The 25,676-nt window shown below is 35.9% G+C and overlaps 1 protein-coding gene across 1 annotated transcript; it reads left to right on the top strand.

Moving 5' to 3' along the window:
- Positions 1 to 965: 965 nt before the first annotated feature.
- diablob (diablo, IAP-binding mitochondrial protein b) lies at positions 966 to 9,777 on the top strand. Its single transcript, XM_053479051.1, has 6 exons — positions 966 to 1,040; positions 3,088 to 3,217; positions 6,682 to 6,801; positions 6,895 to 7,005; positions 7,356 to 7,452; positions 7,636 to 9,777. The coding sequence occupies exons 1-6, from the start codon at positions 1,003 to 1,005 to the stop codon at positions 7,836 to 7,838; spliced, it is 699 nt and encodes a 232-aa protein (XP_053335026.1). The 5' UTR covers positions 966 to 1,002; the 3' UTR covers positions 7,839 to 9,777.
- Positions 9,778 to 25,676: the final 15,899 nt, after the last annotated feature.

Genomic DNA, 25,676 nt, shown 5'->3' with positions numbered 1-25,676 from the left:
TCAAGCCAGGAAGATAGTGAAGGACCTCAGACACCCCAACATAGACTGTTAGGTCTGTTGCAGTCAGCAAAGTGTTTTTACTCCCAGGCCAACACTGAGCAACTAAGGAAAAGCTTCTCCTGCAGGCCATTTGGGCTTTCAACCAAAACAGTACAAAGGCCTAGACAAATCAGTTTTCTTTTTCCTTTTTTTACATTTCAAACAATGAACCACCCTATGTTCCTGTTCACACCTTAGGGTAAGGATGTAGCACATTACTCACTATGTTGCACATCGCTCATACATTGCACATTTCTTCTTGTTGTTTACACACTGCTCATTTACACATACATTTACACTAACTATACTTTGAAACATGGACAATCACATCGCTGCTAACACACATATCACATTTCATACTACATATTTACGTTATACTGCTGTCACACATGCACAACATATTTTAAACTTTTATATTCTGTATTTCACACTTTTATACCTTAGAGTTTATAATTTCTTTCTGTACTGTCCATGAATCCTGCATAATGTATAATCTTCTATTTTAATTCTCTTTTATTTTGGTGCCTTTTGTAAATATTGTATATCTTTCTGCCTATTTTTTTAGATAATGTTTTAAAATTCTAATACTTATATTATTTTTTTATAATTTATTTTTTTATTTAACTGTACTTTCTAGTGCTATTTATTTCCTTGTAGGTAAATCTTTCTTTTTAGGTCACGGGCAGCCGTGTAAGCATTTCACTCCATATTTTACTGTGCATGGTCGTGTACGTGACAAATAAAATTTGATTATTTATTATTTTATATTAAATTTAATACCACTAGGTGGCGGTAATGCACTGTCTTTCGCTAACCGCCAGAAACCAAAAGGCGCAGACGCAGACAAACAGCTCAGGATGAGAAGGCATTTGGAGGAGGAGTCGTACTATAAATATTTTATTTGTATGAAAAGTACCGCTAGGGTGCGCACTTTTGGATTGAAGCTTTTATTTTCAGTTCAATATGGCGCTGTACGGGAGAAAGGTACTCTCTGTTGGACGGTATGTATTTATAATTTCTGTAAAAGCGCAGGACCAATTAATGTTCTGTTACATAAAGAAAAAAATTAAATCCTGAAATATGTCGTATGTCAAATTTTACACAGGTGCTTATGTGGAAATACACCTCGGTTCTATGACGTGGCTTTTTTACCTTTTAGAGCCACTGCTGTTAAAATGTACAGTACTGACCCAGTGCCTTATTCTGACCTAACCGGCTTTTTTCAGGTTTAACTTAAATAACACAATGCCTTTAATCCAGCTTAGGTATATATACATACATTTATTGCAGTTAAAACTACCAGACTTCCCTATTTGTCTCAACGTTATCCGTTATTATTCTTCAAAATAGTTCCTTGCTTCACATTAACGGAACTTTTATTATTATTATTTTTATTGTTGTTATCGTTATTATTATTATTATTATTATGACAAACTACAAACCATTTTCTATATAAAAAAAAACACTTTTTTTAATGTTAACTAACTGCACAACTGGCGTTCTTGTCAGAGATTTCCGGGTGAGACCGAGGTCTGATATTAGGCCACGCCCCCTGGTTACAGCTAAACTACGTCATACCAGAGGATGTTAGTCTTGTCAGGGTTGGATTTCTGATGGCAAGGCAAAGCCTTCTGCCATTTCTTTGGGATTTTGATATAATTTCAATCGATTGTTGTATGTATGTATGTATATATATATATATATATATATATATATATATATATATATATATATATATATATATATAATGTGTGTGTGTGTGTGGGAGAGAGAGAGAGAGAGACATGAATATTTGCATTCCTGTAAAGAAAGCAACATACAGTAGAAAACTACACAAATGGTGTCTAACACTATTAATTCATTTCAAGCAAGTTTTCACTTCAAATAATATTATTTTGTACTGTTATTTCTTTAGTTATTCATTTTTAAGTTATGTTTGGAAATATACAATGGTTTTGTACATGATAATGCAGATATGATAAACATGCATAATAAAATGTGTAGTGAAGTTATAGTGTTATATACTTCTGCCCAATACTGTTTATAAATGTACAGTGCATCCAAAAAGCTAGATACTTTTTTTTAAGGACAAATAATATTTCATAATGTAATTTAAACAATGAAACTCAAGTTTATATTAGATTCATTGCATGCCAAACCAATGATTAGGGCTTACATCTCATCGATATCTTAAAATATTTGAATATTGTATTTTGACTTTAAGTAAATGACTTTCATTTAGTATAAATACCATGTATCACTTGGTCTAGTTCAGTACACGCATGGAGAGGACATAGGGAGGACATGAGGGGTGGCATCAATTGGTATAATCATTTAGGGTTGTAGGCAGAATATTTTAAGCTTAGTCCCAAATATTTTTGCAGTGAGATGAAGGTTTTTATAGCAAAGCATCAGACAGACAAACAGAGTGGAACTTTACTTGGAATCAGCATCTGTGGGAGGGCTTTTGCGGGGATGGGTATTAAGAGTTGCATGCAATTCATGTGCGTGCCGAGGCAACAGTAAAAGCAAATCTAACGTTCTGGGCTATTTCAAGAAGAAAAATCAGGGGAAACTGGTAAGTCAGGTTAGGGTTCTGTCATTCTTTCAGTTTAGTTAAAGTATTTTTCACTGGCATGACCATTAGATGAAAACAATATTGCCCAAAGTGCATAGTTTAATTTTGACCATAAATGAACAAAACATCAGTAGCAGTAGTTTCATAATGTAGGCATAAAAAAGAAAGCATCTGTGTAAAGACAGAAAAATTAGTACAGATAAACATTAGTTTATCAATAGAAATAACTTAAGTGGAAATCAAGAAATTATATTTATACATGGTATATAAAGGATATGTTAAGTTTTTTTTTTTATTCTTGTTGAGGCAAAAAAAAGCAAACATTATTGGTAATAATGTGGTCCTGATTTATTAAGTTTTCAGTTCACTGACCACTTGCTTGAGTCTGACCATGTTACCAAGGTCAAACTAGCACCTAATGGGATAACTACTCAATTTTTTTTCTTTTTTTCCATATTTTTTGTTCATAGCTGTGCACTTAGCTTGCTGAGGCCTGCCATGACAACGCGTCAGATTCTCACCAGGGTGCCGTCATTAGTCAGGAGGAACTGGATTTCACTCGGGATCTCTGGTGGCCTGTGTGCTGTTCCCTTTGTACAGGTTTGATTTGTGGTTATGAATGATAAGAGTCAACATCCTAAAGAGCTGTGCAAAACAACAGTGCTTGGTAGAAGTGTACAGGCCAAAGATCACAGTTTATTTTATGTCACAGTTTATTTCAAATTCATATGGTATGTATCATGGCACAATTGAATTCTATAAGAGTGAAAAAGATCATAATGTCAACTTTCATGTCCTGACATTTACCTCTAGATGTATTAAACAACAGGGCGTAGAACAGTGGTTCTCAACTCCGGTCCTGAAGGACCACTGCCCTGCACATCTTAGTGCTGTCTCAGCTTTCAGCACAACTGATTTAACCAAGTAACAGTCTTCTTTTAATTGAATTGGGTGTGTCAGAGCAGGGAAAATATGCAGAACCAGTGACTCACTGACATCGTTATACTATTACGTTCATCTTTTGTGATGCTTTCCAGGCTTGTACCGTGACTTCTTTCAGTTTGTTTTGGGGGTTTCTTTCTTCTCTTCAGGAGGTTAAATGCATGCTTGGTTAAGTTTAGATCTGTTTAATCTAAAACTGTCCACTTTTCCCCTTGATGAAGCACTTTGCTATGATGTGATGTTGGTCATTGTCTGCATGCTGAATTAGATTGGATGTGTTTGTCTGTAACTTTTTAAACAGATTATTTCTGTAAACTTCTGATTTCCATCTGATTTTCCCTCTTTTTCTGAAATGTTAATAAACTGTAGGTTAGCTGTATTGGGACGATAGTTAGCTACACAGAAGGGTGAGTCAATAAAATTGTCTGCACTCTGGCTTTAGAAAAAAATTCTGTTGGCCTCACTGTCTTATCAGCGCTTTCTTTTTCAAGGCTACTGTGTCCCCAGTCACTGCTGTGCAGGTGTGAAATGTGTCACAACAGTTTATTTTTAATTCCAGTGTGTGTAAAAATAGATGCCCCGCTTGTGATTTGCACAAAAGAGAAGCAGTGTGCTGTGATTTTAATTTAAAAATTTTTTTTGCTGGTTTGAGGCTGGTGCTGAAACAACCCATGAAAGAAGATAAACATAAGTGTTTGGAAATCTGCAAACAAAATTTGGACTGATGAAAATTTGTAAAGTGAAACCTTCTTAAAGAGGATCATTAACGGTGACGAGACATAAATGCATCACTACTTACGCTGAGAGTAAACGGCAGAGTATGGAATGGAAACATCCTCAATCGCTGACCAAAAAAAGGTTTAATTGTCAGCTGGAAAAATTACGCTTGCAGTTTTTTGGGATTCTCAAAGGCCATTATTGGAACATTATCAGAAAGAAAGGTTTAATCATTAAAAGTGCTTGTTACCGTGCAATGCTTATGCATAAATAATGCATGGATTAAATGCAAAGAACTGCTATCTAAGGGCGTTGTGATCTTGCATCACAATGCAGGTCTGTACACTCCTGCCCACACTGTTGAAGCATCTTTCCTATAGTCTTAACCCTGGAAAACCCAGACCACCTTATCCTAATAGGAAATCTATCTCCTTTGGCTGAAATGATGATACAGACCCAGTGAATCCTAAAACAGGTGTTTTTTTTTAATTAACCCTTTCCTACTACATGTAATGACATGGTCCATATATGACCCCTTGGGATGTCCAGTATGTTTTACCAACTGGTTACGTTCACTCATGACATAAATTTTCTCATTTCAAAATATATTTATTGATTTTAACTTTTCATCAATCACTATGCACATAAAATTTTGCTCTAGGGCAGGAACTAAAAACACTGGCATCAAACATGCCAACCTATCAAAAAACATGTAAAATGAACAGACCTGCAAAAAGGTTTACCACGGTAGCAGCCATGATTGATGTGAAAAAAAATCAGGTTAGTTCAGTCAGTTACCACTAAATGTCAGTGTTATGGGTTCACATAGGGCACACTGGGTTGTAATGCAAAAAAAAATCGTTACTTTGGTGAGTGGGTTGAATATAACGGTGAAGTAAATGTCTGGGTCAAATATGACCCCAGGGGTGCTCCAGGGTTAATCTTGCTTCATCAGACTTGAACCTGTTTGATCCTCTGAAAGCAGGCCTTGAAGGACAAAAATAAAATTTTGATGAAGAAGTGAAGCTAGTGGTGTGTTCGTCGCTCGCAGCTCAGTCCAAAACATTTTTTCAGTTCAGGAATATTTTTTTTTTTGGCAAATGAACAAAGTGTATTGAAAATATATATATTTTTTCTAAAAGTTCATTAAAATAAACTCCGCAGGCAGAGCGTGGATAATTTTTGACTCACCCATGTACTTCCTTGCTACATATTAACGCCATAGTACCTGAAGCTGATACCTGAAGGTCTTACATGCATGGACATGAGCAGTCACGCAATGTTCTAGCCATTTACATAAGCAAGATGAACTCGCAACATTAACCTCTGTACTTTCCCTTTCTAAGAGAATGGGAGTAAAAAGAGATTTTGTGTCTTCTATTGTACGGTACAAATTAGAGGATTTAAATTAATGTGACTTGAACTTGATGTGAAGTAAAGTTGGTTGTTTGTTTTCTTTCAAAATGCTGGTGTTGTTTCCTGTTCCATTTTAGTATCGGGGTAATTTTTAATCCTGGTTTACAGTGCAACACTAGATGTAAGATAACATAGTTAAATGTAAATATCAGGAAATTAAAGCTGAAACTCTCGTCTTCTTATATAGTGTGTTTATGAAGGGGGTTCAAGTCAAACCGGGGCTTTTGATTGCACAGGACACAGTTACAGTATGAAAGTAAAACCTTTAATGCTCTGTTTATTCCCCTGCTACAATAATCCAAGCGTTTCACTAGAGCTTGGATAACTCTGAAATAGAAAGTTTTGTTAGTATTTTTTATTAGACCGCCTAATCATCAAACATGCATCATGTTTGAAACACTGGCCTTCCAGGAACTCCAGGAACAAACATTAACTCCCAGCTAATCTCCTGTAATGTGCAAATGGTGCTGAACGATTGTGTGTACAGTTCCCAAAGATGCGTCTCTTCCTCAAGTTGGCGACAAGTTATCCATCGATTTTTAAGGTTTCGGCGTTCCACTAGCTTAATGTTAATGGGAACAACTGCTGTGTACTTGCTGCCTTCTTTACTTTGTTTGCATCCATCATATGTTTTACTCTGTAAATGTCAATCGGTTTAACAGCGTCAAACCGCTGAGAAGGTTTACGTTGAGCGCTTCTCATACTTCACTCTTCACCTCTAGCTGTCTGGTGTGTCTCTAATAAAAGTCAATTATAGAAGCATCTGTGGTTCTTCATGACATTTGTAGCTTAAAACACAAAATTACACAATTCCTACTTCTAAAGTAAATAAAATGCAGCATTTATTTATCATAATGAAAGCACTATGTAAAGTATTACTGCATGCTTATTCATTTCGTGACACCATAACATTTTGTGTATCTTACATACATCAGAAAGTTAAAAAGTCACCAAGTACTAATCTTAGTCTTTTCGCTGTGTATGAACAGGACAAGGTGTCCCATGAAGCCTTGATCCGTAGAGCCTCATCTCTGGTGACGGACAGTGCTAATACTTTTCTATCTCAAACCACACTGGCACTAGTGGACTCCATCACTCAATATACAAAGGTATTAAAATGCACATTTTTAGATCAAATTTATTTTATGATCTACGGATTTAAAGCATAAACCGTGTTTGTGTGTATATATTTTTTTCTCCAGACAGTCCACACACTTATATCTCTACACAAGCGCTATGTGGCAAGCATCAACAAACTGAGTCCTGCAGATGAGGACACGGTGTGGCAGGTGATAGTTCGCCAGCGTGAGAAGGTAACACGTTCCATAGAATTGAGATGGTGTTAACGATATGTTGATCAGTCATGTGCAGTTGGACTCTGTCATTCACTCTTTATCAGTGCAGGCAACAGGTGATCATTTATTTTCCGTGTGTGTTCACAGAGCCATAAAAGTGCCTTTAGCAACAAGTAACATTTAAACTAAGATTTTCTTAATTACATTCAAATTGGGTATAACGGTAACTCGTTCTGTGTGCATAATATTTCTGATCTTCTGAAGAAACCAATACATACTGTAGCAACTTCTAATGATGAATTCTTTAAATGCGTATTCATTAACATTTTTTAATGAACTAAAATACAGATTTTTTCATTTCTGATTAGCTCATCAAATGTAGAGAAGACTGCAAACAGTTTGAACAAAACTGGATGACTGCAGTTAATCTGTCCAAGCTAGCAGTTGAAGTGGCTTTTAACTCTGGTAAGGGATTTCTGTAGTTCACACAGTATATGCTTTGAGTTGATTTTAAGATAACTGAGTGACTGTACCGGTATGATGAGCCTGCTCTTCCAGTACTCTCAGATGTTTCAGAATGAATAGTTGTGGTAACTGAAAGTAAAACACATGGCTGTTCGTGTTGTATTTTCCAATTTTCTTGATTAGGAGCAGATGCGGCGTCAGCCACGGCACAGACTAACCTGCAGATAGCAGAAACTCATGTGGAGCAGGCTCGACGGCGATTCCTTGAGGCAGAACAAGAACTAAATGACAGCAAAGCGGAAGACAGCCCGAGGCTACAGAGCACTTCACCTGCAGTGGCAGGGAACGAGGAAGAAATTCCAGATGCTTATCTGAGAGAAGACTAGAGATTTTATAAAGACACATGCAGCTCTTCATCTCCACTCTGAGAGGCTTTTGTATGTGTGTTGTTTTTTTTTATAATAACTTTCCAATGAGAAATTAAATTACATGCAGCACATGGGCGAGAGAAACTACAACAAAAAGCACAGCAATTCTTTATATGTTATATATTTTGATTAGTATGTATTTACACTGTTTTGGAAAAAAAAAATTGTGCAGATTAGTCTGTTTTGTTTAAGGTACGGTTTGTACTGATAATATTTATCATTCAATATTGAATGTTCATGCACAAGATTTGAATATTCATACACAAGATTTGCAATATTACATTGCACTTTGATATTTAAAATGAATTTGCTTGTAAGTGAGCTTCACCCCAGTTATTTAACTCCGGCGTGTGTGTGTGTGTGTGTTTTGGGGGTATGTATGTCATTTGTTGAAAAGTGAAAAACTCATACTTTCCTTGTAAAGCAGTAGAGTGTGCTATAAAGAAATAACTGTTCTCTTGATTGTGAGTCCAAACCCAGCCTTTTAAACTAATGTTAACTGAAGGCTTTAATCTTTTTACCTGCTGTGTGTCTGTGAAATCTGGCTCATGTGAAACACTATATTGTATATGTGGGAGAGATAAGTAGTTTGACATGACATCTGTGAGGGGCGCGTTCAAGTCTAACTCGGGACTTTTGATTGTGCAAAATAATTAGTTACAACAGTAATTACTGCTTTTCTTTCCCTATATAATCTCCTTTTACACTAATGCACTAATCCCAGAGTTTTCTCAGGACACTTGAAACATGATTTTGATGTGTTTTCTTTGATTGATTGTGTGAATGGGTGTGTGAGTGTGTGTATGTGTGTGAGCCCTGCGATGGATTGGCGCCATGTCCAGGGTGTACCCTGCCTCGTGCCCTAAGCCTCCTGGGATAGGCTCCAGGTCCCCGCGACCCTGAATACAGGATAAAGTGGTATAGAAGATGACTGAGTGAGAGTGATTTTTAGGAACCAGACATTCAGAGAGATGATTCTAAGCCACCTCGGTCGGGATTATCATTCACAGATCTATGGCCTTTTTTAAAACGTTCAGATGTTTTACTGCAGCTAAAAGTCTCTGGAAATGTCTTTATTCACGAGAAATGTCATTACAAATCCCGATTTGACTTGAACGCCCCTGGTAGTACATTTAAATTGAAGCTGCAGTCAGCAGTTTAAAACATTTAAGTTTTTCTTTATTTGCCTTTATAAAAAATACCTTAATCACCGTAATCCAATAGTTGGACAATGTGAAAAATGTTTGATTTTTATTTTAATTTAAATATGAAAAAATAAAACTGCTTCTTGTGTTACATGGTACAGTGTTCCAATGAATAGCCATTTTCTGAATGGTGTGAGTGGTAATAAGTCTCCATTTAATCTATGTAGTTCATATGAAACCCTTGTGAAATCTTAATACAGAAGCAAGCACTGATTAAACATTATATTTAAAAAATGACAATACTGTTTTTGACCTAATATAAAATAATTGCTTACATGTTTCTATTTTAAATTAATTAGCCTCACATTTGTATTTTGGTATACTTTATCTTGGAAAATTTGTAAATGCAATAATTTCTAGTGTGGGTTTATGCCTTATACTGTATGCATCAGGCATCATGTGTATAGGTTGTCCATCCGTCTATAAAAGATACGCGCTACTGTATTGCTAAAAATTGTTGGTTGAATTTTTGTAGCATTTAAATGGAATTATCATTGTAAATAACATATCTAATTATCTGAGTTTTTTTAATTTACTTTTTTCACATTTTTTTGTACACTCTGTCTACTTTATTAGGAATACCTGTACAACTGCAGTTATGTGATCCAATCATGTTGCAGCAGTACAAAACAAACATCATGCAGATACAATTCAAGCATTTGAATAAAGGAAAAGTTTGATCTCTGTGACTTACATTATGACATGGATATTGATACCCGATGAGCTGGTTTGAATTTCCTGAGATTTTCATATTACCTAGCATTGAAACAGATTGTTGCCAAAATCTGCTGCATATAGATCTAACGTAAAGATGTCATTGAAAGAAAAGTTCGGACCAATGTACAGACAGTACCTTTATTTTATTTATGTACAGTGCATCCGGAAAGTATTCACAGTGCATCACTCTTTTCACATTTTGTTATCCTACACACAACACCCCATAATGACAACATGAAAAACGTTTAGTTGAGATTTTTGCAAATTTATAAAAGAAAAAAATTGAGAAAGCACATGTACATACATGTAAGTATCCACAGCGTTTGCAAAATTGAGCTCAGGCGCATCCTGTTTCCCCTGGTCATCCCTGAGATGTTTCTGCAGCTTAATTGGAGTCCACCTGTGGTAACTTCAGTTGATTGGACAAGATTTGGAAAGACACACACCTGTCTATATAAGGTCCCACAGTTGACAGTTCATGTCAGAGCCCAAGCATGAAGTCAAAGGAATTATCTGTAGACCGCCGAGACAGAATTGTTTCTGCTGCGTTGAAGGTCCCATTGAGCACAGTGGCCTTCATCATCTGTAAGTGGAAGAAGTTCGAAACCACCAGGACTCTTCCTAGAGCTGGCCGGCCATCTAAACTGAGCGATCGGGGGAGAAGTGCCTTAGTCAGGGAGGTGACCAAGAACCTGATGGTCACTCTGTCAGAGCTCCAGAGGTCCTCTGTAGAGAGAGGAGAACTTTCCAGAAGGACAACCATACCTGCAGCAATCCACCAATCAGGCCTATATGGTCGAGTGGCCTGTGACATAACAAAATGTGGAAAAAGTGATGCGCTGTGAATGCTTTCCGGATGCACTGTAGATTCCATCAATGCTGCTCTTGACAGAAAAAGTGGAATATTGGATTAACTCATGCTCTGCCTTTTTTTTCGCCAAGTTAAGCTGCCGATGTTAATCAATTTGGATGAGTTATGTGTATTTTTTTTTTCTTCAAAGGTGATCTTTTTCGGCAGTGTTTTAGGTTTACCATATAACTGTATGTTGAATCTAAGCTAAAAACTTGTATATGAGGTATGATTCATGTAAAGGTAAGAACTATTAATTTCTAATGAGGTTTCTGTGTGTATGTGTTAACCACTGGAATTGGAACTAAGAAATGTTATGTAAAGCAAATGGGAAAGTTTCAATCCTCTACAATACTTGGTACATAAGCTTTTCTACATCTTTTAATTCCTTACTAGTTCTTACTGTACTAGTGTAATCTTTTTTCAGTAAATGAAAAATTAAACTGTAAATATCATTTGATTATTCCCATAAAGTTAGTCTTATTTTTGAGGGAACTAAGAAGACTGACAGAAATTTCAAGCCCCACAAAGTTTTATTATCTGCTTCTTTATTTATTTTGTATGTTTTAATCAAAGATGCTATGCCTGGTCAATGATAATAAAAAAAAATAAATGTAAAGGCGTTATATGGAAGCCTTGCCGGTGTGTTACCTGGGAGGTTTCAGACAACAGTATCTGGGTTTTCGGATATGTCAGGTACTGTGGAACAAAACTTATCATTACTTTTTTTAGCGATATAACATGTAAATGTTAGATTATAGAACTTTCAAAATGAGAATATTATTATTTTGGTTAAAGAAACAAGATTCACTTGATCCTATTGCCTGGAGCCCATCCCAGGAGACTTGGGGGTACACCCTGAACAGGGTGCCAATCCATCCCAGGGCACACACACATACACACTCATTTACACACTACGGGCAATTTGGGTAAGCCAGTTAGTATAATCTACATGTCTTTGGACTGTGAGAGGAAACTGGAGTACCCAGAGGAAACCCACCGAGCTTGGAGAGAGAACATACAAACTTCACGCACACAGACCTGAGGCAGAAATCAAACCCATGTCCAGAGACATGCAGAGTAGGCTAATTGGCATTTCCAAATTGCCTGTAGTGTATGAATGATTGTTGAGTGTCTGTTACAGTATGCCTGCTCTGTAATAGACTGGCACCCTATCCACCCTACTGTACCTTGTGCCTGAATTCTGGCTCCAGGCTTCCTGTGACCCTGCACAGGATAAGCGGTATGGAGAATGAAAAGATGAATGAAAGCAACCAGCGGGAGGCAGGAGACAGCAATGCATGTTGCCATGACAAGACCATTGTAACCAAGCGTAGTAACAGTTTTAATGTAATTAATGCTAGAAAGAATGCTACAGTATGTAACGAACACAGACAAGTGAAATGTTAAAAACTTAGGAATATACTAGTTCTGTTATATTAAATATCAACACTTCTGGTGTGCTGCTTGTCCAATTAAATTAGTCAGCCAGGACAGTTTACAGTTATTCATACAGTATAGAGCCCATAAAACACTTATTGGACATACTGTAAATGTCACAGGTTTGTTGTCTTTTATAAATGTTTACAGTTTCATTGGTATTTCTATAATATTTCATAAGATATTAAACTATTTTCTTGCATATTTTTTTTATTCCATACACTGACTTTGGCTACTTACAGTATAAGCGGTCTATTGCGTGAACTTTTTAAGCCACTTAAGAGATTCTTCTAAGCCCTGATCACACACGACTTGTTTTGGTCACACTAGTCTGTCCACACATCATTCATCTTCTTTTATTATTTTCAGGTATTTAGGGAGCAGGACATCACACTGCAGTCTGTTTATCTTGTCAAGAAAGCTGTTTTTTCTACTTTTGTGTGGTCTTTGGTTATCACATTTCTAGGGGTCTTACACCCGCACTCCATGACATGCACACCTCCATCCTGATTAAAGTTCAGAATGTGTGATAGTGCTGGTATTTGCTGTGTCTGATATGAACATAGAAAACAGACATAGAAATCCATTACTTTCAGCATCGAATCTGAATTCTATTTCTATATTCAAAACCCAATTACTTTATATTGCTTTAGTTTAAAATGTCAGTTTTTTTTAAATAAAGTTTTATTTTCTTTATTTGTATTCATGCAAAATATTTATTCATACATTTGTTCATTTATTTTCTTATAGAGTACTTATACTGCTTATACTGTACAGGGTCACGAGGGCCTGGAGCCTGTCCCAGGAGACTCAGAAGACCTTGGGAACAAGGCGGGGTACACCCTGCACAATCCATCACAGGGCTCATGCACACACACAATTTGAAAATGCCAATTAGCCAAATATGCATGTCTTTGGACTATGGGAGGAAACCAGAGTACCCAGAGGACACTCTCCCAGCACGGGGAGAACATGCAATATGTAATCAGTCTAACAAAATGTAATCAGTCTTATTTCTGTAACAAATTAGTAGACTGATTTAAACCATTTTTACTCTGACCAGACGGTTACTAAGGATAATCAGTCAAGGCAGTAAATTCATAATTCATTATAAGAACTCTGAGAACACAGATAACATCAGAATGGAAAAGCTTTGTGCTTTGGTCATGCCCAAGAGTCACTGCAGTGAATTCTAGCAGCTCTGCTTAATTTTGTGTCAATTTTGTGTCACTGTGCCATTATTAAATTTTCTTTATTCTACTTTCATAATGTTGCATATTTTAATAAATCTAAATGGGAAATCTAATGCAGGAAATGCTTTTCATAAATTCAATTTATAATTGAATTTAAAAATGCCATTAGTTTTTTCGATGAAATTTGTTGTGAGTTAACTGCTTTTCTGATTATTTTTCAATGCAAGAAAATGTGGTGTAACTTAAGAAATTCTGGAATTATCCCTTAGTCTCACAGTAGTTTCTCATGTCTTTTTCTGATTACTGCAGGGAATTGAACCACAGCAACACCAAGGCTAAAAAACATTCATCCAGCATTGGCATTCTATTGTTTGTAGAACTGATGGGTTTGCATAAAGGATGTGTGGCCTGATGGCAAAGCATTAACCAAAACATCATGAATCGGGGAGGAACTGTTGCTGAAGATGAAGCTGTTTGATCATCTTACAGTCTTACATCTTAAGTTTTCTTTTGATGCTCTGTTTTTTTTTTTTTAGCAACTTGTACTTTCTTTCTTGGTGTTAAAAAATACACCATAAGTGTTCAACTTATTATTAAGCAATATTACACAAGAGAGTTAGTGCTGTTGTGCTGGTTATCAGCACGTGGGTGCAGCCCGAGTGCCAAAAGCATCACAGTCATGTAGCAACAACAAGTCAGTATAACAGCATGACCCCAAGTGTAATATTACTTTTATACAACAGTTCCACTTGGATTTTCGCAGGCAGTTGCTCTCTCTGTGGATTGTGAATTGCAATTGATTGTGGATTGTGGATAGTGTAATGAACAACTGTAGAACACCCGGAAAATGAAGTGATACATATAATTAAATGTCCCAATGAAGTTATTGTCTTGTATCACCACTATGGGAATGTCTCCCATCCAATTAGATTACTCAGTCTGAACATACTGTTGTATATATATATATTGTTTATATATATATAAACAATTGTAAACTGTAATCAGAACCGACACCTAGCTCTCTTCTTTCTGTCTCCATGGAGCTCCCTATGAATAAACCTTGCGCGATTGCGCTAAAGAGACGTGGGAGTCTAAAAGGCCTACATCTGTGGTTTTATAAGGGCAAATACACAATTTTGAATACAAAAAAGGGCTTTTAAACACTGCTTTACTGATCTTCTTTATTGCTGTAATTTTGTTGCATAAATATTATAAATATAACTATAAAAAAATATTTTTACATAAAATATGAATACAAAAATAAAGGAGTTGCTTGTGACAAATGCTTTGGACAAACTTCTTGTTATTATTATTATTATTATTATTATTATTATTATTATTATTCACCTACAGTATTTCTGCAAGTAATCATTTTGTTTCTTACAAAACAGTAGACAGTCTATATAAAAGACTATTTAAAATGCACCCCATGAATGTATTTTTTTATTGCACTTTATAGTATTTTTATATTTAGACACTTAAATTTATTAAGAAACGTATTTCTTAGTTGACTCAGACTTTATACTGTATCTGCTGAACTGAAAAGCTGAATTAATGCAAGCAATAAATATCACTTATAATAAACATTTCAATAAATCAAGATAATAGGAAAAGCACTGAATCTGTTTTTATTTATAGCACAGGGGAGCTCATGGAAATAAAAGCCTCCTGACACTACTGTACAGGACCAGATTTCTTCACAGATTAGTTTTTGGCCAGCAGGTGGCGGTAGAGTTCAAAGCACTTAAAATGCATGCGTCACTCTGAACGCATATACACAGGGTTAATGTGGTTATGAAATACTGTATTTATATTTTATATGAACTTCATAATTTAGTAAAGTGAAGCCTGTGGAGGATCACACGTTTCTGAGGAATCATTTATCTGTCGCATCTTTAATTCACGAAGTTTTCTGTCTGTTCAGTATCGACTTTATTTATTCTTTATGCCTTTATAGTGCTCCTCTCCTGGGGGGAGGGGGGGGGGTATTGCTGACTGGACCACATCAAGTCTTGCCATAGTTTATAGACCATAAAATGCTCAACACTTGGCTCATCACATTATTATGTTCCTTATGTGTGACATGGTAGATCTGTAAATGGTTTCTTCAGCTGTCAGGGTAGTCTTTTATTGGCCATGCAGTGTCAAGCAGGATCAAAATTAAATTAACATGCACATTGCCAGAAATACTATGAAAGAGTGGGAAAAAGATCCATAGGAGCAGCAGATAAACCAAAAGTGCGTCAGCGATTTTTATTACTAAGATTTGGCAGTGTTTGTGATGAAACAGTCACCCTTGACAAAGATGTCATTTGATTTAGTTGTATGGAAGCCATTAAAATGAACCAATCCAAGATATATCACGTATCTCTTTACAAATCCTTTTTACTTAAGCATTACTCGAGGGAATGCTATTTAGTGTCACATATTACAACTGCAGTGGCCTTCAATAGTGGGAAATAAAATCATTTATCACAAGATGAAATGTGTATAATTTTCTCATCCATCCATTTTTTTCTCACTTGTCCTTTTTTCATTTATATTAATAACCTATGCGCTTTTTTCATGTGGTTTCTTACACCATCAAAACACAATATGCAACACAGTAATTTATGAAGAAGCCTTCAGAGATCTGAGAATAATCACATCTCCAGTTCCAGTACATAGTTACATGCCAGTCATGCCAACGCATTTCAGGCAACGCATTACATCTGCAAAAACAAAAGGTGACATCATAAAATTAGAATAGATTTTTTAAAATAGAAACTAGATCAGTGGCAGCACGGTGGCGTAGAAGTGAGCACTGTCTCCTCGACCTACAGGGTCCAGGTTCAATTCCTGCCTTGAGTCTGTGTGCATGTAGTTTGTATGTTCTTACTGTGCTTATTGGGTTTCCTCAGGGTACTCCGGTTTCCTCCCACCATCCAAAGACATGCAGATTAGGCCAACTGGCATTCCCAAATTGACCATTTTGTGTGTATGTGTGTTTACCCTGCAATGGATTGGTACCCTGTCTAGGGTGTACCCCGTCTCATGCCCTAAGTCTCCTGGGATAGGCTCCTGCCCCCCGTGGATAAAGTGGTATTTTTAGCGGTATACTAAATTGTTGACCTCTGTTGGAGGAGACAGTTTAGACAGGATGTAGACACAAACTGTATTTTTATTGTCTTTGATAAACATACAAAAATACACCGAGGCAAACAAGGACAATACTAGGACTTAAAACGCTAAAAAAATAAACAGCAGAAATAATGCACATAATAAAGCTAAAACTACACACACCTGAAAAAGATTAACACAACCTTGAGGCAAGACAGAATATACTGTAAATGTCAACTTCTATAATTTTGTTTGCTTTGCGACAATGACAATTGCTAAAAGCAGTATACACATAAAATGGAATTGTATTGAATTGAACTTTACTGTCAAGTCCACAGCAGCTCCCTCCAGTGAAAAGGAGTCCTAATTGAGTCTCCAGTGTCAGGGCTTTGTATCAGTCAGTAAGACGTTCTTGTTTTTCAGTACCATAAGAAGCTAAACTATTAAATGCTCTAATGGATACTGCACTGAGTACAAGTATGGTGATATTTATTAGAGAAATGCATGGCGGATTCGCAAGTGGCAGTAAAACATCGGAATGTTGCAAACGTTTTAAAGACGGCCGTTCGTCTGTAAATGATGATCTCAGCCAAGGTGGCTTGGAGCCCACTGGAGTCATTCCTGTGAACATTTAACAAGTAGAACACCTGATCCTTGGAAATTTGTGGAAACTTTGTCGTCAACTTGTGAGAGACGGATCTATCTGTAGAAACTGCACATTACAGGTTGAGAGATATTGCCACATCACCATATAGTCCTTACCTCGCTTCAAGTTATTTCCATATGTTTGGGCCATTAAAAGTGTTCCTGGGAGGCCAGCATTTCAAACGTGAGACAGGCAGTCCGATCATGGCTCCGCATACTGAGAAGCACTTATGAAATGCTGGTATTAGTGCATTAGTGTAGCAGCAGATTACATAGACAACTAAAGCTACTTTTTACTCTCATACAGTATCTGTGTTCTGTTATTCTGCACAATCAAAAGTCCCAGTTTGACTTAAATGCCCCTTTGTACTTTGCAACAGTTGGTAGGTAAATTGTAAGAGTTTTAACAGGTTTTGACAGCTTGTTGAGTTTTCAGTCCTAGGTGATTCATAAGGATTCTTTTCAATCTCTGTCATGTCTCTATATGACAGAGATTGAAAAGAATTCTGCTATAACCAGTATCTGGTATTGAGTTCACGATCATACACTTATTTATTAACAAGAACCAAGTGCAATATAAAAACCGGCAGCAAATGTGCAATTAACCCTCATAACAAAGTGCAGTTTGTAAATTTGAAGTGCAATAGATCAATATCTGGGGATCATGTCTTAAAAAAGTCAGAGTGTACTTGATTTCCTTCTTGTACTGTAAAGCACTAGATAAATAAAACAGAATTGGCTTGAACACTAGATAATTGTTATAATGTTGTGGTGCTATAGTCTATTTGCTTAAATCCTTCTTCTATTAATTCTTGTATTATTTTTGTATTACCTGTTTATTCTACTTTATTCATCTTTTTTTATCACTGACTCAGAGGTTTCAAACATACAGCAAATAATGTCTTTTAAATCTTAAGTCTTGAATCCTTAATTACAAACATGTTCATATGTGCAATGCTGCATTGCTAATACATAGTCAATGCATATGTAATTTAAGGCATATGACATCACAGACTAACCAAGAACCATCAGTTCAACACACTCTAACAAAATGTTCGGAAACGTTTTCCTTTCTTATCTGAGATAAGAATATTCAGATACAATATCAATTCCCATAAAACAGTGCCCAATAAACATTATATTTCATCAGTGAAACCACAAAACTAAATAATACAACACGGAGCAACAGTGTGCGGTAGCATATCCATACCTTACTGATGGGGTTAAATTACAGAGTGTTGACACAAAAGGGAGTCAGAGCCTCCTCCTTTAAGGGTCCTTAAGGAGTCATGCAGCATTCCTGGGGCAGACGATACCCTCGATACACTTCTCGTGGATGGACCCTGAAAAGGAAGATTTAAGACAGTTTTTAGAAAAGAAGCCACATGGAAAGTATCTTGCTGAAAGAAAAGGAAAAGTTACAGCTCCATAGATATAGTGGAGCTGTGAACTAGATGCCAAAGCATTGATGTAAGCAGCGAGCTTTACAACACTACAAAGTTACTACCTAATTCAAAATAAAGTCAAACTAAAGATGTTTTTTTTTCCTATTGAAATTAAGTTTTCAGGCTTTTTTCAAAATTAAAAAATGGATTACATTATATATAAATATTATGTATTATATATAAAAATAAAATAAATCAAATTATACATATAGACAGTTTTTTTTTTTTGCAATATATTATCATTAGTCTTTTGTTCAACACATTATCATTAGTGGTGCAATATATTTTAGTATTTCATTCTACTAATCATTCCGCAACATACTGTGCAATATACTGTACATTACTGTGCCTCGGCTGATGCAGACAGTTGGCCCAAGGGCCCGATGGTGGCAACTTAGTGGTCGTGAGGTTTAAACTTGAAACCTTGCGAACCATAGTCCAATGCCTTAACCACTGAGCTACCCTAACCCTCAGACAGGGACTATCTAATCATTTGGATTCATACACATTTTTCACATTTTATCCAAATTTCCATGATCTGCTTTTGATCATGTAAGGCTGCTTTGTGACAATGACAAATGTTTAAAGCACTATACAAATAACAATTAATTAAATGAAATTAATTAATTCATCATTCATTTAAGTTGGCTATGGGAAATAGGAAATACATTATTCATAATTTCATTAACGGTTTGCTCCAATAGCCTGATCAATACTACCTTACTGATATTAACCTTCGGAAATAACACTGTATTTCCACCAAATTTCATTAAAAATAGTAGAAATACTTTTAGTACAATATGTATAGATATGTATAGATACATGCATATCTATCTATCTATCTATCTATCTATCTATCTATCTATCTATCTATCTATCTATCTATCTATCTATCTATCCATCCATCCTGACTCCTTTACATATATTTGCCAAATATTGTGTTGGTCCGTCAAACTAGACCTACTGTACATGTATAAGGTCTGCTGTGGTACATGGCACCAACACATTAGCATCAGATCCTTCAAGTGCTATAAGCTGGTAAGGGGCCTCCTTGCATCACATGGCATTTTCCAGCACATCCCACAGATGCTTAATATGATTGAGATGTAGAGAATTTAAAGACCGAGTCAACCCTTTGAACTTTTTGTTCTGAAATGTTCTTAAACAACAGACCATCGCATTAGTGTCACTGAAATTGTTGTCTTCCTCATTCTGTCACATCTGCATAATTACTGCATATTTTTGTTGTTGTTGTTGTTGTTGTTGTAAGGCCATCCTCGCCAACTGAGTGTACTGTAGGCCATGGCACAAATGCACAGCTTTCCAGACTTTTCAATCTTGATCCACCCTTTTACTCTCCACTTTACACCATTCTCACCTCACATTCTTTTTCGTTGGTGGGCCTCACTTGTGTTAGTGACACTTGTATGGCGATAGGGTTAGGGGTCTAGCCCAGGGACCCAATAGTGTCAACCCAGGAGTGGTGGGGCTCAAAACCCTGACTTTCTAACCTGCAAAATGGAGCCTCAACCACCTGAGCCCCCACTGTCCATACCACATACTGTCCTATTGAATAACTGCAGGATTGACAATGTTAAAGGTATTTCTATTAAAGTGACCAGTGAATATAAATATTTTAGCATAAATATTCTGCAATAACATTACTGACCTACAAACAGTATGGTCAGTAAAGTTATAGACAATATGGTCTATGTCTGAGTACTTTAATAAAAGTAATAATACTAATAACTAAAACACATACTGTGAAATTGTATCATTGGAGGGTACAATAATCATGTGCAATATTAACTCTTTTATAGTCTTTTGCATTTTTGAGTTTTATGTACTGTTTATGCTATGTGGCATTTTTATTGTGTTGTTTTAGTTTGTGTCTGTTTAGCATAGGTGTTTACACCAGAGGGAGTGAATCTAATGTTGTTGAACATGTACAATGGTAGTAAAGATATTCTATTCTATTCTATTTAGTCTGTATTATGCTTAGATAATGAGGTAATCTTGTATTTTTTTTTATCTTGTACATAAAAATGGATTTAAATTTTAATTTTTACAAAGTGATTTCAATTCAAACGCATTACAAAGACAGACGGAAAAACAGAATAATATATTTAGATATTATACAGAATATACGAATATAAGAGAATATCCAAAGAAATGTAGAATCTAGAAGGAACTCATAACACAATGCTGACATTTCGTTGCATATGCAAAAGGTAATATAGTATACTAGATAGGGTCTGGCGTTTTACAATATGTTTTATTAAATTCACTAAGTATTCTTCCTTTTCTAATGCAATGTAACATGCTAAAAGTAGCCTGGTTTATCTGCATTGAAGATTCATAATGGCAACTGTTACTCAAGCCAACGATCCTAATCACTAAGCACTAGCTAAACACTCTCTGTTTGAGAAACAGTATCTTTCTAAAACTTACTGAAAGCAGGTGAGAGACTGGGGGAGGGTGATGGATCAGGGTTTGACTAGCTAACACAGAGAACAGACAATACACAAAAACACACAATGACTAAACTATAGAGTTTCAGTGGGGATAAATGTGTAGAAGCCACTGCTTTCCGTGGTCTATTTGGGATGTTGAAAGAATTAGATGTGCGCTGAAAGAGGATCAGGACTTCATCCTTAAGGATTGTGGGAGGGTCTGGTTTATTTTAACTGGTACTTTATTCAGGAGGCTTCAGCTGCTGAGTGAGACGCCTCTCAGAATGCACAGCATTTCTTAAGAAATAATTTAGTCCAGGTTAGCAATCAATCCTGTGTTTAGTGAAGAAATCAGTTGGAATTGCTTAGTAGCTAAGCTAAAACAGGAACTTCTTTCGTTTTACACACCCATGACAAAAGAAGAATGCTCATGTAAGCAATAGGCACATAAAGGTACTGTACATGAAACAAAGCTACAATTCTTTTTTTATTTCTTGCTCCCTCTATTCATTATGTTGTTGTTTGTCTCTCGGCTGCTCCCACTAAGGGGTCAACTTGGCACAGGTTTTTACACCGGATGCTCTTCCTGATGCAATCTTCTCTGGGCTTGGATCCGGCACTGTGGCTGGGGTTTGGGCATTGCTTGGGAATCGAACCTCATGGCAGGTGAGAAACCAACCACTGAAGTACCAATGCTCCCAGCTCCCTCTATTCATTATATTGGCTTTTAACTGGCTAGCCTTTAACATAGGGACCAATAGATTAACTCACAAAGCTAAACATTGTGTTTGTCCAAATTAAAATAGTTGGTTAAAGTGAATTTGGTTTGGTTTAGGTTAAAATTCTCCCTAATTTACCCAAGTCCCACTTACATCTCTATGACATAAATAGACTCCCCTATAATTGTTAGTGTTGCTGTAATTTGTAACAGATGGACTCCTTAGAGTAGAACCAATTTTGTTTAACTGGACTGCTGGCCAGGGATATCATCCAGATTCAAACTTGTGATCTCTGAACTAATAAAGTGAACAACTTTGTCCTTTATTGTAAAGGCTAGACCAAAAGTTAAATTCCTGGCTAGATTGTTGAACAGAATTAGGTCAACCCCTGTTAAGCCCCCACGGTGAACTTGGAAGCCATCCAAGCAAATGCTTTTGGTCACTTTTAGAACTGTAAAATGGGCTATAACGAAATTGCTAACCTGGTTTATTATATAAACTTGGGCTTTCCTTGCTTTCGCCTGCCTTTGCTGTTTGCCTGGATTAGTCTGTTTAAGTGGAAGCACCTCAATTAGACTTCTGCTGAGGGGTGCATGTAAGGGGGAAGTGAAGTGTTTTGGGGTGAGTGAAGCAGATTGGATGAAGAATGGTTTCCTGAGAAAAAGGTACTGGGAAGATTAGCATGAGGGAATGGGGTTGAAGGATTATGTTTTATGATGGCCCAGAATTAACGCCTGGCTCCGGACGAGTGCCACTGACTATGCTTATTATGGAACAGAATAGCAAAATATATGCATATTAAAAAACTGACTTAAAATTAATTTGCATTGGCACAGCACTTGTTGGTGTTGTGTTTGTCTTTTATTCCATTACTCAGAAGTACTAGTAGGTTGCTGGTCCTGGCAGCTGTCTCCCTCAAAACAAAGTATTCATCATTGCTCTAAGGACATTTAGGTTTGCATATCAACACCAAGGGGCCAAAAGAGAACCCACAGTTCTCAATCGTTTTCCATGGAAATGCTTCTAATTGTGTTCTCAAGGACCCTTGTGCGCAGAGTCCCACAAACACTAATGAAAGGATACACTATTGCAATGCTGATTGGACTAGGGTGGAGTGATTTAAAAGGTTTTCCCTGTGAAAAGAAAAAAAAAATATGGAAACAAATATTCATAAAATAGCACAAAAACGTGCATGACATGCTGTAAAAATCGGGTCTGTTATAATATAATCTTTGGAAATTAAGATTCATTGTCTTTGGCAAAATCGGGAATCCATAATATCAGTGAAGGTCCAGTAACAATTTACTGTACTAAGACTATTCTTCACACCTGTGCACGCATGGTAAAAAAACAAAACAAAAACAACAACAACAACAACAACAAAAAACTTGTTTGATGTTTATGGCAATATGTATTGGATAATGGAAAGCTGCAGAAAAACAAGCTAAAACAAGATTGTAAATTCATTCCTTTGTGTTCAGTGATCGCTTTCTATCCTAGGAACACTGCGACAGGAATAAACCTTCAGTTGTAGCATTTGCTGATTTATAATCATTACATTTCTCTTAAAAAAGTCAAACCATGTCACATGTGTACTCTTCTTATTATAGTGGCAGACATTAGGCTCTTGTGTGTCGACTGGTTTCCTTTGTAATGAGCTCTCAGGAGTTTCTAAGCTGTGACCCATGGTGTTATAGTGAACATAACAAACATTTATGTGAAGAAGTTTCAGAAGTCGAAGGTTCCCAAATCTTTTGGACAAACAACAAATGGCTAATTCCAGTCATTCAGCAATATTCTTAGTTGTTTTCTTTGCTTGATACAGGCCAGAAATGTGACCATTTTGAAACACAGTAAAGCAAAGTATCTTTTCCCCAGCATGAGATACATCTTAATATGGTGGTTTAGGAAATTAGAAGCTCTTTAATGCATCAAAAAGAACTGTTGCAGCTGGAAGATATTAATCAAATTATCTAATCAAAACCTTATATGTCTTTACTTATTTAAATTCATATGGTCTCATTCATCAGACTTTTTATCTGGGAAGTGCATTTACTATTCTAGGAAACCCACAAGTTCTTGGTTAGATGGTTTAAGTTTCATATATATGGATGTGCCTGTCCACATGGAATTTAATTGCACACTCATAAGCGTATTTAAAAAAATGTACAACGCAATCTGTTAAATTTTAAGATTTACTAAAGCTTTTTTCATGGTATTTGGACAAGGATGTTTTCTATTTAAATTCAAATTTTCATATTTTCTCATCCCATGGGCTGATTGCAATGTAACAGAACCTCTAGCCTCATGCTTGACCAAATACTCCTGTGAAAATCTCATTAAAATCTGTTCAGTAGTTTTCATGTGATGCGTGCACAAACAATCAGACAGACAGACAGACAAAACTTCCAAAAACCATATTGATGTTTTCTATTACTCATCTTACGTCTCTCCAAATTATATTTTTTGCAAATATCTTTTATCTTATACATTTTTTATATATCTGTCTCTTAATGTACAGACATGCCAACTTTACATTTATTACATGTATAGAGAGAGAGAGAGAGAGAGAGAGAACACATACATTCTCCATCTACATACAGTATGGTTTGTTGATATGTGTTTTAAAATAAATAAATAAAATAACAGTTTCAATACACTATATGTAAATAAAGTGTATAAATCAAACCCATATGCTGACATTTAGTTTGGGAATCTGCTCTAAGTGATTAAAAAAACTATTTACTTGTTTCTCTTGTGTAAAAAGATTGTCCTGAGGCCCATGTAAACAGTGACCAGCACTCTGGGCTGGAATACTGTTTCCCACACAGGATTTGTCAGCCATATAAAAGTGCTCTACATATTTTCCAGGTTATTTGTACTTGTGAGAATTATTATATATATATTTTTTGACTTTTGGCCCTTCAGTGAAAAGCTCCCAGGTCACCAATGCTCACTTCCATCAACTGGGCTCAGCTACAGTTTTTTTTTTTTCTTTTTCTACCTGCTATTACAAAAAGAGTCCTTTGTATAGCATTGATGTTTGGGGATTTTTGTGTAAGAATCTTTTTGAAGTTCTTAATGAGACATGTTTATTAGTGTGAAACTGCTTCAGGAAACCTGTTATCTCTCCCTTTCCTATGCACTCGAAGGTACTGTAGTTGTTTATGTGATAACACTAGCTACTTTTTTCTTTCCAACCACCTCTGCAATCATAGCTGTTGACAAATTTGGTCAGTATTCTATTATTTTAAGTGCAAAAATTTGCCTCAAGAGATAATTTGATAGGCAATGTAAATGCAAGTGTAAAGCTACAGTAGTTAACATTAGTGGGTAGCTTTAGTCATTTCAGGGAATAATGTTGGCTATGTAATTTAATGAATAACACTTGAAGTTTAGAAATTACGCATACTAGCTTATTTTTTCTGCCAGATGAAAAAAAATAATGTTTATATTTTAAATATATTATGGATTAAATTAATAATTAATAATAGATTAAATTTTCATATTTTTGTGTGTAATGTTACCCATCCATATATTATACAGTATTATAAATACTAATGTAAGTTTATGAAGTACTAGACTTCACTCTTTGGCAGGGGCAATCCTGAGAAAAAGCTGGGTTGTTGTAAAAATTTCTAATTAAAGAAAAAAAAATCTGGCATAATGAATTATAAAATAACCGAGTAAAATTATCCAACCTGCTTAACCCAGCACTTAATGAGTGTGGTCAAGGATTGTTAAATTTTTATAACAGCAGCTTTGACAATAGTTTCAGCCACAAAGCAAGTTATATATTTCTTTGTCCAGCATATGCTATAGGCACTTGAACAGATTGAGATTGAAGTCATGTATCTCATGCCATTCCTGAACACTTTTTGCAGTGTGGATTATATTTTTATATTATATATATTGATGGACAGGGGTTAGCATAGGCACTCTGAGTATTCTGTAGCTATGCAGCAGACAGTGATGCACTGTGTGTTTTGACAGTTTCCTATCAAAATGTTACCTTTTTTTTTTAATTTTT

This window comes from Clarias gariepinus, chromosome 19, assembly GCF_024256425.1.
Source record: "Clarias gariepinus isolate MV-2021 ecotype Netherlands chromosome 19, CGAR_prim_01v2, whole genome shotgun sequence".
Lineage (NCBI taxonomy): Eukaryota > Metazoa > Chordata > Actinopteri > Siluriformes > Clariidae > Clarias > Clarias gariepinus.
This window is presented reverse-complemented; position numbering and strand designations above follow the sequence as displayed.

What these genes read in the sequence shown, in the direction of transcription:
- diablob (XM_053479051.1), top strand. Translation starts at nt 1,003, where the DNA reads ATGGCGCTGTACGGGAGAAAGGTACTCTCTGTTGGACG. An exon ending in AAGGTACTCTCTGTTGGACG is followed by an intron (nt 1,041 to 3,087) that starts GTATGTATTTAT and finishes TTTTGTTCATAG; the next exon opens with CTGTGCACTTAGCTTGCTGA. An exon ending in CCATCACTCAATATACAAAG is followed by an intron (nt 6,802 to 6,894) that starts GTATTAAAATGC and finishes TTTTTTCTCCAG; the next exon opens with ACAGTCCACACACTTATATC.